The sequence below is a fragment of the Seriola aureovittata genome, chromosome 1, assembly GCF_021018895.1.
Source record: "Seriola aureovittata isolate HTS-2021-v1 ecotype China chromosome 1, ASM2101889v1, whole genome shotgun sequence".
Lineage (NCBI taxonomy): Eukaryota > Metazoa > Chordata > Actinopteri > Carangiformes > Carangidae > Seriola > Seriola aureovittata.
The window spans coordinates 18783400-18801136 of record NC_079364.1 but is presented as its reverse complement, the minus strand read 5'-3'; the positions used below and the strand labels follow the sequence as shown (position 1 = coordinate 18801136).

The window sequence follows — 17737 nt, the reverse complement described above, 5'->3', positions numbered from 1 at the left end:
CGCCAACAGCAACAACAATAACACTTCCGGTGCCAATTATTTCAAAATAAAATTATGAATGTCCACAAAACCAAACTAGCTGAAGCAACTTAAAAATTGACTGCACACATTATATGGTGCAATGCATCCTCGCACTATTCGTAAATTATTACGTAACGTTTAAACAAGCAGGCCCACTAGAGTGATGACGTTTTGAAACTAAACCGTCCACTAGTGCTACAATCATAGGCTGCAACTATGAGTTTAATTATCTAATGAATTAATCTGCTAATTTTTTCATTGATTAATCGAGAGATTTGCTTGAAAAATCTCAAGTAAAATATAAATGCCCCATGTAGACAGTTAATTCCGACCAAGTGATTTGATTGGACGAGGGGCATTCCAAATGAGTGCTGATCTAAAGTATAACAGCACTGAACTACATGTATCACTCTGCTTTACAGGTGTTCTATTAACCATTAATTGGCGTTACATTAACGGCCGTTATCTATCTCAGATTATAACAACCTTTGCAAAGATGAATATTTCCAGAAATAACATTTGATGATCGTCAGAAAATGGAAAAGGCCTGGGTACTCCATTGCACACCTGAGGTAACGTGTAGGCAAAGTAGCAAGCTAATGTGCAGTGTGTAGGTCAGGGAAATGTTTATGTGTTGCTTAGCAACAGTCAGTACCAGTCCAGTTGCGGAACTATTTGTGTTTGCGTAGCCAAATAAATGATACAATAAACAAACAGATCATAATCTGTTGTTGCTTATTTAACTAATATGGCTCTCATAGAACTGTTGTATGAAAGCAATATCACACTTGAGAGCAATATCACACTTGAGGCCGTGATGTTGTACTGAATATCAGTACGGATGTGATTGTCTTGTAATCATGACTGAATCACAGCCGTGCTGATATTCGGTACAACATCACTCCCTTTCGTGTGATATCGCTTAATTAAATTATGTTTTACAATGTTTATAAGCAGGTGCGTTCATGTCATTCATACGAACTGTAAAGCAAGCTTATAATTTTGGTCTGTAGGTGGCTTCTTGCAGTGGTCATTGTGTATGGTCATTATAGACGGATGTTTACGACTCATATCCCTAATGTTTATGTTTTGACCCTTTAGCCATTTTGTCAGTAAGACTATACACTATTTATACGATTAGTTATCATAACTAACATGGCAAAATATGTGTCAGCAACATCAACAAAAGCTCCTTTTGAACTGCAGAATGCTGGTTGCCATGCTGGCCAACAGGGGGAGACAAAGGATAGCCACCGAGAGCGCGCGCTTGTAAGAATCTGGTCAACAACCTGAAACAGACCAGAGCAAAAGACCACAGAGCAATTATCTGATCAAAAGTGAAGAAGACCTGTTTTTTCCTCACATACAAAGCTTTTAGAAAACTCGTGTATATGATATATATGAGCTTATAGAATGTAGTAGTCCAGTGACGTCATGTTTTTACTCTGCTCTGTGTGTGAATGTGATTGAGTCTTGGTTGAGCCAACATTTGTTGTGAAGAAAAAGCAAAAAATGCAATGCTTTGAGTTAAATTTGGAAACATAATTAATGTACTTTTGCAGAACACTGTTGATAGTGTTTTTGCTGTCAGTTTATTCAGGAATATGTCTGTCTAGATCTGAAAGTTAACCCATGCACAACTGACAGGAGCCTACATGGGACAACATATCCCTAGGAAGCACCCTTGTGTCTTTCATGAAGCTAAACCAACTTACAGGGGGCTTCTACTATTGCCACACCAGCTGTGTTTACTAATAATGCACCAGGTTAGACAAGAGGTGTTCACACCTGCTTTACGGCTGACCAGGAATGGTGGTTTGTTGTCTGTAACTGTGGGTGGGAACTGGTGAGAACTTGGAAAGACAAAGACCTTTTGGTAGATTAGGTTACAGCTGGTCCTCTCAGACACCAGGGGCTTACGAGCAGCTTTCTTTGTCAGCTGGGTGCCTCCTCACTGTCTGAGCAGTAGATTTCAGCTTGTGCACCACCACTAATTTCCTTAAGAACACTGTGTTGTTAACAGTCTGCTAAAAAGAAAGAAAATAAATTATTGGTTGCATATAGTGAATTCATTAAGTATCAAAAAATAATACACATTTCAGAAACTGATCAATTATATTTGTACATGGCTGTTTTTTTTTAATTACATTTTTGCACACTTTTGTGGAATTGGTTATCAACATTTATCACAAGACCTTACTTTCATTTCATTATGCATATGCCTGTAAAATAAAGTACATAATTTGCTCATTAACTTGATCTCCTTACCACTCACTGTTATTACCTATAAACCTCTTTCAACTATGTACTCTATATTTTGAACTTTCAGTGTTGTTAGATTAAGGAGATATCCAAGGAATGCAAATGTATTACCATAGCAATTTCTCTATCAACTTGCAGTTAAGTAAATAGCAAATGCTTAACAAAGGCCTATACCTTTAATGTGTTTTATTCACAAGTCAAATGTACATTGTAACCCCTCTGATCACAATTGTCCCTTATTTTATTCCTCTCATCCTTTAAACCACTTATAATTTAACATTTCACACAATGTGTATCTTCTCACTAAATATTTCTAGTGATGATAATTGATAACCCCCCCCCCTCCTTTGTATTGTATTGCAAGTGAACATCCCTGAGTCCTGAATCTTTGTATCTGCTCGCTGATCGATTACTCCGGTCTGGCCAATGCCGTCAGTTCACAAACATTTGCTTGCAGTTGCTAGAGAAAAGGGACATGTTAGAGGCTGGCAGGGCCGCTGAACCGCACGTCTAGACGGGGTAACGGACACCCTTTCAGAGATGGGCTGCATCGCCCTAAGAGGAAGGAGACGAATTTGAACTGTGTAGCTACGACCTGGGCTCGGTGTGGTGTTTGTGGACGCTTATATGCAGGAGTTATTTAATGTTTAAAATGTGGGAGATGGTGGCGTTACCGAGAGCGAGCTCTCCCTTCCTGTCGTCTAGGACAAGATGGCAGCAATGCAGGCGAACTGTTCATGGTATGGATTTATAAGTCCATAACATGTTCAGAGAAGCCCTGGATTATACTTATAGTGACTCTATGTGAAGGTAAGTTGTTGGGTAAAGGCTGTCAATGGTGATATTTGTGCGAGTTAACCTTTGAAATGTTAGTTTAAATGTGACGTAATACAAACTCATAACTTAGCTACAAAGTTAGCTAGCGAGCTTTTGACAGTATAAGGTTTCAGCTGTAGCTTCGTACGTAGCTAGCTATGTTGGCACTTTGAGTAATGAATTTACCAGTGGTGATTTTATTTTTGATATCCTGCCAAACAGCAGCAGCTATGACGTTGGTGGTAATTATTACCGTGAATGAACTGGACACTCTCCAGTGTTCTTTTCACGAGGACCCATCGATGTCTTTTCAACATGTTGCTTTTATCATGAGCTAACCTATATAAACTAACATAGTCGATTCTGCCAGTATTACCTACCATAAATGGACCGAGTGACTGAACTTGTGAGTGATGTATTATTACTTCATATATGTTCGATAACACCTGGCTTCCTTAGTGGCACCGACAGCGGCTTTCCGGCTAAATTCTGGTAAGTGCTGTAAAGTGTCTAATATTTTGTCCACTAGTTGGGGTCTCAATGATTAAGTTATTGCTGTGCACCACCACATGCATTGTCAGTCCAACACAGTAATAAAAGGGACTCCATTAAAAAATATATAAATTTAAAGTAACTTATAATAGTAGTCTCTTTCCTTACCTCACACTACTCAGCTTAGCAAATATAAACACACAGCGAAAGACACAGGGTATAAGCTTCCAAAGTCGGAACCAACGTCAAAGTAATCTAAAAATGGCTGCAATAAGTTACTTTGGTTTTTTTATTTGAAATTTTTTTATTTCATGTTGAAGAGTAGATATAAGCTTAGTTAAGGTCTAGAAGAATGGGGTTTGGAAATTACCACCACCCACCAGCAAAGCAGAAGTAGCCTACGTAATTGTAGGTTATATAGTCTAAAGTACCTGCTATTTATATGACTGGGAACCAAGTTATTGGTCCCACTAAAACCCATTTTGTTTGGAAAATGAGAACCAGAAAGAGAAATCCAGCTCTCCATGGTGGACACATTTTGTAGACTAAATAGTTATGTACTTTCCCTGTCTGCATGTGTGTCCTGTATGACTGTCTTTGCCCATCACTAAGGTGAAGCAAAATGTGGGTGTATGCTTTGTTTTCCTAAGCTGAAACATTCCAGTGGTACACCAGACACTGAATGGAAGTTTTGGCTGGTTTGGCTTATGCAGCAGTCATGGCAGCTTGATTTGGTCCAAAAAGTATAATGCATTATAGCTGCTCTTTTTTTAGTTGCAGTTCCTGTTACTGGCCTACTGCTTTTATTGTTTTAAAATCTATAAACATTTTTTTGATTGCCTGGAACACTGGTATAATACAGATAGTACCACAGTGATTGTTATGAGTAGAGATGGTGTTCAAGTTTGACAACCTACTATGTGTGAAATAGAAGTGAAGCTGGCCCCGGTTATCTGTGAATACTGTGAACCTTTTGAGACAGCACCATGAGTACAGTGCAGTACTGTGCTGCTCTGTGTGATTCCCCTTTGCATAGACACTCCTGTCTGCTGTGTGTGTGTGTGTGTGTGTGTGTGTGTGTGTGTGTGTGTGTGTGTGTGTGTGTGTGTGTGTGTGTGTGTGTGTGTGTCACATTTCTCAGTTTATCAGTAGCAAGGCCACAGAAGTAAGGTTGTGGGTGATAATGATACCAGTAAAGCCCTAAGAAAGTCCGCACAGAGAGATTAGTAAATAAATGTTTAAACAGTGTTTTCCCCTACAATAATTGTTATTAGTGGGTAATGCTGGTTGTTAACTGAGCGGCGTAGGCACAGGGACTTGGGAATGTGTTGTCATGTGATGTCACGCTATGCAGATTTGCTATACTTGGGGCAGCTGGTTATCTGTATTGCATCGTGGCCAACTTAAAGACTGGTTTCGGAGTGATGTCATCTTGAGGTGTGTGTACAGACACGAGGCAGTCAACAAAACAGAATGATTCCAGAGTTTATGGGGAGAGCACCATGACAAGACAGTGTTGTGCGGTAACTTGCATGAATCACAAAAGTGATGGGTGGAAAATTTTCCTGGGAAGTAAACATCTGTTCCAGCACACAGCATCCACCAATCTTATCAGAGCCCGAGGTTTTAATGACATGATAGATGCCATAGTCCAGAAACTAGTGAGTACAAAAAAAATGTGTATTTTAGGTAAAACAGCTCACTCTGCTACTTTGTTCATAGCTGTTTTAATGGGAAATGCAAGTTTGTGTGGCACTATGATCAATGCTTTGCTGATCGATATAAGTGCTTGTTTAGGGGTGTAGTATTTCAGTGTGTGTGACTTTGTGACAGCTATGACAGCTTTGATTACTTTGTTTATTTTTTTACCTCTCTAAACTCACAGACACAAACGATCAGTGATTCTCACTTTCGTAGTCTCTTTTCATGTTTTTCTGTGGCTCATAGAAATAGTACTAGTGATGAAGAGGCCTCTGTCTTCTTAATCTGTGCCCTTTATGCTTTCGAAATTTTAATTTACATTTACAACCTCTACTAATAGGCGATGGGTCAGTGCTTTGTGTATATCGAATAAAGAGTGCTACATAATGATATACATGTGCCTACACATTGAGCTGAGTTATTCATGTATAAAACGTCTCCATTATTGAGCAGAGGTATAAATTGTAATTTCAGACACACAAATGCTCATATTCTGTGCCAAGTGTAATCATATAGTGAAGCAAACTACCTGGTACTCTTGTGGTGCTTGTAAGCAACATTCCCTATCCCTTCAGCTTAATATTCAACTGTACAGTATATTGCTTGTGTACAGGAGTTAATCCAACAAGGACAAGATTTCTAAATGATAGTCATAAGTTCACAGTTGAAATACCCCATGGTCACATGCTTTAGAAAATAGAGGGCTTTTTTATCTAATGGGCATAAGATCATGTTCACGAGACACAAGCAAAGCACCTCAGTGAGGTTGTGGAACTGTGAGTAAAGACAGCAACCCCTGCTTTAGGCTCAAGGGCAAACAACAGCAGGAAGCAATTAAGTAAGCAAAGTGAAAATTAGTTTTGGAAAAAAACACTATAGTTGCGCATCTACCCAAACCCCGTACCTACAACACATATGACCTAGTTCAGTTGAGGCATACTGGCCCTTTTCAGACCTGGCATTAATGTGTCTCGGGTGATCCAATCACAAGTGGACAGCTTTAAGCACGTTGGTTAACACCTGGCATTAGAATGCATCTCCACGTGTCTCTAGTGACCACTTGTGACCGGATCTCACTTCCCTGTTCTATATGCAAGTAAATATGTATACGTACCAATTTGATGGGTCCGTTGACGACGCATTTGAGAGAGAGAGACAGACAGGCAGTGGGGAACAGAGGGGTTGAGCCAAGCATTGCACAGCGCACAGCTCTACGATGTAATAAGTTTTCAGCCATTTGAAATAATATTTTCAGTTCATTGTGAAAGTAGTCTAAAGAGTGGACAACAGACTTACTAAACTAAGTGTTTTATGCATTTGCAAATTGCACTAGTTCTCTCCAAGAAAAGCAGTGTGTTTTTTACCATTGTGGTACCATTGTAACAGTATGCTCAGCTAATCAAAATTTTAAATTCAATATTTAATCAATAAGCATTGTCAATCCATTTTTTCCCATCTTGCATTATTCCAGAGTCATAACTAAACCTTGACTGAGAGACAAGATATTCATTGTCTTGTTTTAAAACGATGTGCGCCATAAGAAGTGGTCCTCACAGAGGTTGCTGCTGGAAAGTGCGAGTTTCATCTGGTGCACACGCATATAAATACATGTTATCTTTTTCAGGCACCAAGTCACAAAACTTACTCCTGGAAGTTGCTTTTAAGCAAAACCCTCACAGACCAAGAGATGCAGTGCTGAGCTCGGTTAGTGAGACAGACAGACTACAGAGATGCACATCAACTTATCAGTTACTGTTACTTGCTGACATCAGACTTGGAAACGAGAGAACACAAGTTTACCTGATTGCTGTTCCTGCAACTCACTCTCATGGTGTTTTTTTTTTTTTTCTCTGTTGGTGACCACTTCATTCTTTCATCCAAGTTGTAAACATTGACACCCTCTTTGACATAAGGGCACAGGTTGTGCCCTTGTGTAATTTGCAGAGCCCTACTCAACTTGCGAAATGAGCATAAAGGACCACCTGGCTCTGAAATAAATGCCAGCATTGATAAAAGAAATTGATAATCATGGGGGCATGCGATCCCAATGGTTCAGACAATTTCGAACCGGTTCTCCAGCTGTGTTGAGCTAAATAGCTACGGTTATTTCTGTCCAGTACTAATGCTCTGAAAATACTGACATGGCCATACACTCGTCCTTTCCCCCTGTAGACATTACTGCTGAGTGGTGCTCAGCATTTTTTTTATTTTTTTTTCATAATCCGCTATGAGATTTGTTTTCATGCAAAAAGAAAACATAACTACAAGTATTAGGCTTAAATTGTGTATCATGGTTTCCCAGCACAGTGCTCACTGCTCATTGACTGTATTGAGCTAACACTAACGTTAGCTGTCTAATGTAGAATGCTGTGGGTTTTTAGCTGGCAGTCGTTTCTTGCACAGATCTCCCAAGTAGCGACAAAATAAGTCATGATGTGTTGTATTGCTAAGCTCAACGCAGCTTGCTCCATGGCTAGCTAGCCACAAGTACCCCAGCAAAGAGTCTCATAATAAGGCTAACGATAGACTGCTATATGAGATGAAACCTTCGATATGAGTAAAGTCTTGGTCTACACTGTATGTGGAGCAGATTTACAGTAGTTCTGAACTTTAATTTAGCTTTGACATACCACATTGGTGATATATTGGGATTCCACGTCCACTCCATTCTTAAAGAAAAACACTGTCTTTTCATAAACAAATTGCTGAATACAAAAGGGTCAACATCTGTGGCATGCCGCGGACAGAAACACACTGTCAGAGCGTCCACATGAAAATGTATATAGGGGCGTGCAGGGGAAATAATAAATGGATAGATGGATAAATAAATAATGAATACATTTAAATGGGAAAATAAATAAATAGTGGAATTAATACAAATATGGTAAATAAATACAGAAGCAAATTAAAACAGAAATATAAATATCACATTAAAAATAAATACAGATATCAAGTAATAAAATGTGACAAACTGACATTTTATTACTTGATACCTGTATTTATTTTTAATGTGATTTTTGTCCCTTTTTAATTGCATATTTATTTATTCGAGTAATTTATTTGTTTTTGATTTTGGCAGTTTCAGTCCTCCATATTGAATATGGGGTGGGAACATTACTTAATTTTGTGTTTGTTTTTCACCACAACATGCTTTGACCGTCACCACCTGTTTGTCTACTCGCCTATTACTATTATTTCTCTGTCTAGAGGCTTTTTTGGTTCATCAGTCAGTCCCATTTGTTCATTGTAGACAGGTGTCTAGTGTTTATTTTCTTCTCAATTTAATTTTGAGTATGCCAGGGTCAAAAGTTCAACTGTGAGCAATTACTTAGCAGCTCAAGGTTGCTGGAAAGGTTCTACAGCTTTGAAGGATGTAATGCGATGCCACACGTGGAGCCTCATGGCCAACCAAGGAAGTATCTGGCTCCATATGATGATAATAATAGCAGCAGCTGCCCTTCTTTTTGCTTTGAAACAACAATAGCTGTCTATTTCATATTCTTGTGTCAGACTGATACATACCATTTATTTAGTGATTGCATTTGTGTGGTCAGGGATATTAATTGATGCCAAAGTTTAGTTATGTTCTACATTGAATTTTGGTGTTGTATTTGCTAAGGTGTTATTCATATCTAGACATCTTGATGTTCAGTTTTTCATGTTCATTTGGTGAGAGTGTTTGTGAGAGTGGTCCAAGTTCAGGCTCTCTCAGTCTGGGGACTCTGAAACCAGACAGCATGCTCTCTATCTCCAGACCAGACAATTAACATTTCCATTCCCCAGGCAGACAAAACTCTCAGTACAGACATAGTATTTCATGTATAAGTCATTTGCTAAATCACAAAAAGTCTCACTTACTTAGCATTTATTCAACTTCATTCATGTTTTCTTCTCTATCAGCTATCCCCATTATACTTGAAAAAAACACTATTCTTAGGCCTCCATATGGTGTGGCTATAGTCCTGGCATGAAGTTCTATTGTTGATTGCATTGTTCCCATTCACATGGGAAGGCCACTGTAGAGTAAGAAGGGAGAAAAAGCCACATGTGATTGATAATTGTCAACGTGTTTTGGAATGAGGTGGAAGAGGAAATGATTGTCCTGAGAAGCAACAGACCTTACATGTCACCCCCCTATCCTCTTTGTGAACTATCAGATTAAATAACAAAAATCTGTTACCTGCCTAATAAAGTATTTTTAGAATCAAACACAAATCCAGTATGTGGAAATGGCCAGCAAGTTGGATTCAAAAACAGTTAAAACCAATTCTAAACAAAATATCAGAGGAAATTCTCAAACCACTCCTGCAGCATGATTGACCTCTCTAGTGTTGACTCACATGTTCCAAACACTCGTCTTTTCTTCACAACGACAAATATACTATAAACTTGTGTCGTGCAGTTGCCTCCTTAACTCTCTGAAGTGCAAATGGAAGAAGTGTATTTAGTAGTTTATCTGCTAAGTAAAGTTGTTTGAAACACATTAGCTTTTGGACCAAAACAGCAAAAATGATGCTCTCTGCCTCTGAGCCTTATTTTTGAAACTCCCATTTAGTGTGTCAAAATCAGAAATTCTCAAATTCTAGACATAAGTTCTGTAATGAATAATAGAGGCCTGGGCAGGGGTCTAAATTACAGGCAGCACATCATAAATGTAGGTGTGTTAGCTACTGCCCCAATAACAATTAAGCAAATCCCAATACACAATGGGAGAGAGGTGTGCTACTGTCTGTTTTAGCACCACATAAAGACAGACAAAGACTGGCCAAATACTCGCTCAAATACCTGTGGGTAGTTTAGAGTCTCCAATTCATCCAGCCTGCATGTTTTTGGACTGTGGGGTATGCCCATGCTGGCACAGGAAGAGCATGAAGACTCCAGATAGAAAATCCCCAGCCACCTGCCATGACCATGAAAATGTGTAACTTACCTTTAAAAATACTTTTGTGCTGTATGTAGTATATCATTTTTGTTTGAGACTGTAGTAGACCTTCAGACTGGACAGCCAGGACACTTATTTGTAGGTGTGCCAGTGTGGCCAATTTTAATTTCCCAATGGAGCACTTCCAATTTTGTTTTTATTCACGACCAAAAGGGCTACCCTTTTGAGCCGTTCTTGGGATAATTTGATAAATTGTCTCTAACAGAGAAGATGGTAAATGGTGCCACCAAACAGTAACACAGGGTGTGATTGTGCAGAGAGCTGTCCAGGGAATTAGTTGACCTTATCTTGCTGCTCAGAATAGAGTCAAAGGGGTGGCTCACAGCATTAGTGTTATCACAACACAAGTGTGTTTTCCATCATGGATATTTATTTTAGGAGACTCTGCAGGGGCATTAACAGCCCAAACCTGACTCACTTGTGTGTCCTTTTAGATGGACTTTTAGAAACTGATCTTTGTAATGAATTGGAGAACAGGCATTAAAAGTGATGATGGTACTAGTAAGCCCAGCTTGTTTATACATGGCAAACAGACCACCACTTAAGATTTGCCAAATTTGGTTTTCATATAAGTAAACATGGTTCTTCAAATGCACTATTGATTAAAGTATTGAAACTTTTGGGGACAAGCTGCTTGTGTCTCAGTCAATGTGCCCCAGAATGAAAATAAGTCATAGGCTCCAGTATGGCATGCAGACAGTGTGTCATAAGGTCACTGCGAATTTTGAATATGGCTTGTAAAGATGATCAGGATCATCACTTAATTTTCCGTTGCATCTAATTGAGTTTCAGAATATTAATATAATACATGTCTCCATGTGCATGAATTGCTTTATCCACCCTCAAACACACACACAATGGGGGAAGAGGGAAGAATAAACCATGTCTTAGGTAATTGGACACGTGGGGCTGATGATGCTTTGTGACTTTATTTTTCTCTCTTTGTCTGTCTCTTCATCCTCTCTCCCTCTCCATTGGTTGCCTAGAGACCTGCAGTAGGATGCATGGAAAAAGCAGGAAAAGGTCAGGCAAACCTTTGAGAAGTTAGTCATCAACTGTGTGGAGGTGTTGGTGGGATTGCAGAGGATAGCGAAGGTGTTCTCAAGCACTTCACTACAACATTTGACATATGTTGGGGTGATGGATGTTGGTGGGGCACTACTAGCTATCATGTCATCAAGTAGGAGGAGAAGGAGTAATTAAAACAACATAACGGGATTGATGATGTCAGTTGTTTTGGACTCATAGTAACATAAACTTACCCTTGACCTTAGTAAATAAAGACAGGAAAACAATATGGGAGATCTGGACTGTCCTTTGGTTTTTGGTTGATGATGTAACAACTACATTTTTGTATTGCACAATATGTTGTTTAACATCTAAGTATGAGTGTTGTTTATAACCCTGTCCACAGTTCTTAACATAGTTTTTTTTTAAAGTTTTTTTTAATGGCACCATTCTTTGTAACATGCTAAAATGGCTCAAGTTGTTGCTGAGGATCCAAACTAATGACCTATTGGTTTATTGTCTTTATCTGCAGGTATGGCCTCACAAGTCTTGGTCTACCCACCACACATTTATCAAACCCAGACAAGTGCCTTTAGCAGTGTGAAGAAACTCAAAGTTGAGCCCAGCAGCTGTGTGTACCATGAGAGGGCACACCCGCGGACTTATCTGAACAGCAGAACCCTTGGCATTGTGCACCCAACGAAACAAGCCCACTCGTTTGTGAACCGAGACTTCGCAGTGGGCGTGAAAGTGCGTGGAGGACAAGAGTACCCGGGGCAGACGGTGGTGGTGCGTGGCGTACAGAGACAACAGCCCGGAAGAAGAGGAGGAGGAGGAGGAGGAGGAGGACGAGGAGGACGAGGAGGACCAGGCCCAGCTGCGGCCCAGCAGCGGCCGGACGCAGGGGTTTTCCACACGCAGGGCAAGGAGCAGCAGCAGACAGACAAAGCAAGTGGGGGCAGCAGTGGAGCAACAGGGGCAGGAGGAGGGGGAAGGGGAGAGGGCTGCAGTGGAGGAGGTGAGGGGGGCGGAGAGGAGGAGGGTGACAGAGAAGAGAACTGTGGAGGTTTGAACTCAGCTGACAGCTCTCAGCGATGTGGGCTGAAACGTAAAAGTGAGGAGCTGGATAATCGAGGGAGCACCATGCAGATTGTGGAGGAACTGTCAATGTTGCCTGCCATGTTGCAAACGACGAATGTGGGGAACGCAGCCGTGACTGCACCTGCGGCCGTGGGGGCTGGAGGGGGCCCCTCCAAACAGGGTGCAGGGCCTGGGGGTGTAGGTGCAACAGGAGGGACAGGAGGAGGGGATGGGGACTATCAGGTAGTACAGCATGAAGTCCTGGTTTCCATGAAGAATACTTATGAAGTGCTGGATTTCTTGGGGCGTGGCACATTCGGCCAGGTTGTAAAGTGCTGGAAAAGGGGCACGGGTGAGGTAGTGGCAGTTAAGATCCTGAAGAACCACCCTTCATATGCACGGCAGGGTCAAATTGAAGTCAGCATCCTTGCTCGTCTTAGTGGGGAGAATGCAGATGAGCACAACCTGGTGCGAGCCTTTGAATGCTTCCAGCACCGCAGCCACACCTGTTTGGTGTTTGAGATGCTTGAGCAGAATCTGTACGATTTCCTGAAGCAGAATAAGTTCAGTCCCCTGCCTCTAAAAGTGATCAGACCTGTGCTACAGCAGGTAGCTACAGCTCTGAAAAAGCTGAAGAGCATGGGTCTGATTCATGCAGACCTCAAGCCGGAGAACATAATGCTGGTGGACCCAGTGAGGCAACCCTACAGGGTGAAGGTGATAGACTTTGGCTCCGCCAGTCATGTGTCCAAAGCAGTGTGCTCCACTTACCTCCAGTCTCGGTACTATAGGTGAGTACAAAAAAAATTCTGTCAATTTTTAACAAGGTGGGTTTGAGTTCATGTAACACTTATACCAAGGCTTTTGGGAGAGCTCACTTTTTCCCTTTTTCATAGGGGCAAATACAGCATTTATAAAGCACTTGATTAGGGTTGCAACAGTATGAGATTTTAGAGGTATGATAACCATCTCAGAAAATATCATAGTTTTATCGTATATGCTATTTTACAATTGATAATTAGATTATGATAAGGATGCATTGATGTAAAAGCAAGATTTTACTGTTGTAGTTGGTTGAGGTTGAGCTCTTTTGAACCTTTTTTGTATCCAGCTGAAGCTAATGATTATTTTCATCATGGGTTAATCTGCTGATTATTTTCTTCATTAATTCTGAAAACAGTGAGAAATGTCATCACAAGTGCTCTAAAAGATTCTCAAAATAGTTGCCAATTACAGCAGGTGTGCGACAGTTCAGCCAGACTGATCCTGTCTGTACCTTTAAGTCGCACACGCACTCAAATATGTCCACTGAGCTGGGTAGATTTGTGTGTTTCTTTATGGGGTCAGATTGGGGTCAGTGTGTGTCTATTAGAAAGTCAGAGGTTACCTAATGGACAGACAATACAGATGTAGCTAGGAGCTGGAAAATAATTTCTGATAGTACATTTTATAATCAACATTTAAACGTTCAGTACGGAGGGAATAAAGTTAAAAATGGGACTAGGGATGTTGCGATACACTGGTATTGCCAATAACTGTGATTATTTATATATATATATAAAAATTTTAAATTGATATCGTGTTAATAAGTGATGCCAGATGTGAGGCCTTGTAGTTAATTTGGTTGTATGCTGTAATTGTTTGGATGATGAAAAATACACAGTTAAAGATGAATTTGACTGATAGCATTATTAATTTATTTCTTCTCAAATTTCATAGATATATATTATCTAATAATAATCTAGATAATATATGATATTATCTTTTGGCCATGATAATTGTGTAGTCAAAATCTGTTATCATGACAGGCCCAAACAGGACACACATTTTGATCTGTATGGAGGGATAGTGTTGATGGGTGAACATGTTTGATTTATTTCATCCTTGTTAGCCACTTTGCGTCCATGTTTTTTGCAACCTCAATATCTGTCCTGGAGGACAACCCTGCGTATGTTTTTGGGATATCCAAAGTTATCCCACACTGCAGATTTTTAATTTATTTTTTAGGGAATGGAGATAGGTGATATCAGTCTCACTTCTCTCTGCCATTTTCTCTGCTGTATAAGTGTGTTTCTCATCAGTCGCTGAGTCTGACAGGTAGTTGAGGAGGAAAGGAGATGTGAAAGTGCAGGTCAGATTCTGTGTTACAGAATGCAGATTCTTTTTTTTTTTTTTTTTTCAATACAGGTAATAAGTGAATGTACATGGTATGATAGCAATCAGTTTTCATACCATGGCATACCATGAAACCGGTGCACTGCTGCAACCTGAATACATTATCCTGAAGATTTAGCTTTTAATTATCATTATTCCTATTCATAAGAATATGAATAATAAGAAACAGATGAAAAGTAACCTCTACTGCTTGCTGTGTTGTTCACAACCACAGAGGCGTGGAATGCCGAGGGGAGAGAGAGAGATGTTTATTTCATGATCCATGATGAAGATATAGAAAAATAGAAATGCGTTGCAAAAATAGCATGTTGTCAATATTTTAGAGTTACCCCCAAAATTTCACACATCATGTTTTCAGGGTAGCCCATGTCTTATTAAGAGGAGCCAAGCTCCCTGCAGACCACCACAGTCAGGTTTAAAAAATGTCCTTCCTCTAGCAAAACAAGGAAATGTCTCCCATACTGCACAACATCCTGCCTATTTAGGACCTACATACCACAGACTCTGAAAAAATGTGACCCTGCAGTATTTACTAGCTGGGTGCACACTCACTGTTCATGTCCTTGCTGCCTGGGAAAGAAAATTGTGTTCTGCAAGACTTAAATAAATTTCTGGTATTATTTGTATTCTGGGACGAAGCTGATTAGGAATTGAAAGCATTTACAGAAAGTATGATAGAAAATATGGACAGGCAAATATTTGGAGACTGACACTAATGCATAGTGTGAGCAGTTAGATTAAGTCAAGAAAGTTTGGGGAGAATCACAGAATGCTATTCCACAAATAAGTATGCTGTTATGGGCTCTGAGATATGACATGGTTGTAGATACAATACCTAATGTTTATGTTAGAAGGACACCTTTGTTTCTGCTGGTCTTGGATGTGCACTAGGAAAACCGACAGGATAAATTACCTTTGGCAATTTGTTAGGAGTGCTCTGGTTTGATCAGAAAAACAGGCCTGAAATGGTATCAGCTGTTGTGTAAGAGGCAAGAGTGACCCAGTTCACTGTTTGGTTTGTGCCTTTCCTTAGTTTACATAGAGGGTTTGAGATGAAGAAAAGATATAAAGTAAGCCATTTTACATGAATACTCTCCTCAGATGATAATAATTTCTATAAGGGTTTGTATATTCATGCATGTATGTTTCATAAAGAGTTAATTGTTTTGCCATAGTAAGTGGGTGTGGATATTTGCATAATTGGTACAAACCTGGGAAATGTAGAGCCGTTCTTTTTCCTTACTATTACTTTTTGATCAAGTGATATTGCCCCAGCTTTCTAGTTAAACCAAAAGTTTTGATCTCATCATGAAAATATATGCTCGGTGCACAAGTGGCATGACTAACAGTTGATGAATAATTTGATTTCAAACCTTGGCAGCTGGTGTACATGCACTCGAGCTAGTGATTCAACCATTATAACTGACTCACTAGTTACTTATCATTATGTCTTCCTTGGACCTTTCCCTAAGCACAAGGAATGAACTGTTACAGTCAATATTTGTACAGCATACATGGAATCAGGAGTCCTGTCATTGTGCTGGCATGTGATCACACCATGCCACAGCTAAAGTTTGCCATGTTGAGCTAATGGAAAAATGATACATATTCAACCAAATAGAGCAGTGGTCAAACACACCCTGTCTACACAGGCTCCAGTTCAGCCTTTCATCTGATGTAACGGATATGCTTCCCTTTTAGTCGGTGCACCTGTTTACACTGGCCCTGTAATGCTGTCATTCTTCACTCATGCTTTGCTTTCACTTTATGTACATATCTGTGACCAAGCGTTTCTATTTTCTGTTTCAAGTATATGTTTTCACATGCAAATAGATGAAAATGCATGAAACTGCGATCTCTGGAAACTGATCTGGAATTAGAATGTAAAGAAAATATATACAGTTTTTGCATTATTGAGAGTGCACTACATCATACGCATGTGTTTGGGGTGGCAGTATGTGTAGCTAAAGTTAAACCTCAACAGTTGTCACAGTAGGAATGGGGATAAATAATTTAAAAGCTAACTGCAAAGTGACTCAATTAATAATACAAATACAGACAAAATACTAGTAAACATTGTTACGATGCAGCACACAGTGGACCCCTCAAACATTATTAACTAATTAAAATTTAACCTAAACAGATGCAATGCCTAACAATAAATATACAGACTGGTCAGATCGGATAGACTTTTGGCAAGGAAGACAAGTGTGTTTAAAATTTTAGGGCCTCGTGGTTTGAAGAAATATGGCTACTGGTAACACTAAAAACATGCTGTGATTCACTGTGGTGGCACAGATCCATGCTAGCAAGCAACATTTGCCTTAAGAGGCAAGCAGCCTTTGTTCTCTCTACTGTGCCAGTGGATCTGTCTCTGTGATGACATCCTATTATAGGTAGCATGTCATCTCTGCAGAAGCTTGATACTTTGGAGCGATTGATGTAGTTTGTGTTTTTACTCAGACAGATGATGCAATGGGACTTTTTGTGTTTTGTTTGTCAGTCTGCTGATGCCCTTGTGCCATCTTGCTTCTTCTGGTAAATTTCCCCTCCTCCACTCATACAAACTCTTACCTCAGTCTCCCACATGGCACGTGTCTGGCCCTAAAGTCATTATCAAATTTATATGAAATTTGATGTGATCGTCTTGATATAAGAAATCCAGAAAAACACAACTGTACATCAGCTTCAAAGTTTAATATCGTATATCTGTGATATCAACCTCCTATTCATTGACACTTCCTTCAGAAATGTCAGCGAGAGGACAAGGGAGAAAAACTTTCAGTACTCTCACCTCAGACTGTGTAAGTAAAATTGCAACTGGTTAGAGTGGTTCTAACAAGGAGAGATCTTACCATTCTAGTTTTGGCAGAGGTTGGTTTGTGTCCCTGATTTTGCTGTGTCACACTGATAATGTTGGTATTATGTGCTCAATTTCTACAGCATTGAGGCAAATGAAAAAGGGTCTTGGCATATGAATTAAAATTACACCATTTAGATTAAGACTTGGGCATTTAATGAAAATGTAATGGAGGAATTGACTTATCACTGCAATTTGTGTTAACCCTAAACTACACTTCTACACTTTCCCTGTCCTAAGCAAACACTAATTCTGATGTATTAATGTTATTAGCTGTCAGCACTACAGTTGCCACTACATTACTATTGCTGTTACTGCTGCTACTATCACTATTATCAATATTGCTATCATTGTATGTTCTTGTTCTTTTCCTTTATGCT

General features: G+C 39.7%; 1 protein-coding gene across 1 annotated transcript in view; it reads left to right on the top strand.

Moving 5' to 3' along the window:
• The first annotated feature begins 2759 nt into the window (after positions 1–2759).
• hipk3b (homeodomain interacting protein kinase 3b) overlaps positions 2760–17737 on the top strand; it is a 41654-nt gene continuing 26676 nt past the window's right edge. The window contains exons 1-2 of the mRNA XM_056371567.1: positions 2760–3093; positions 11775–13113. Coding sequence (XP_056227542.1) covers positions 3021–3093; positions 11775–13113 — 1412 coding nt within the window. The 5' untranslated portion in view covers positions 2760–3020. The remainder of the gene's footprint in view (positions 3094–11774; positions 13114–17737) is intronic.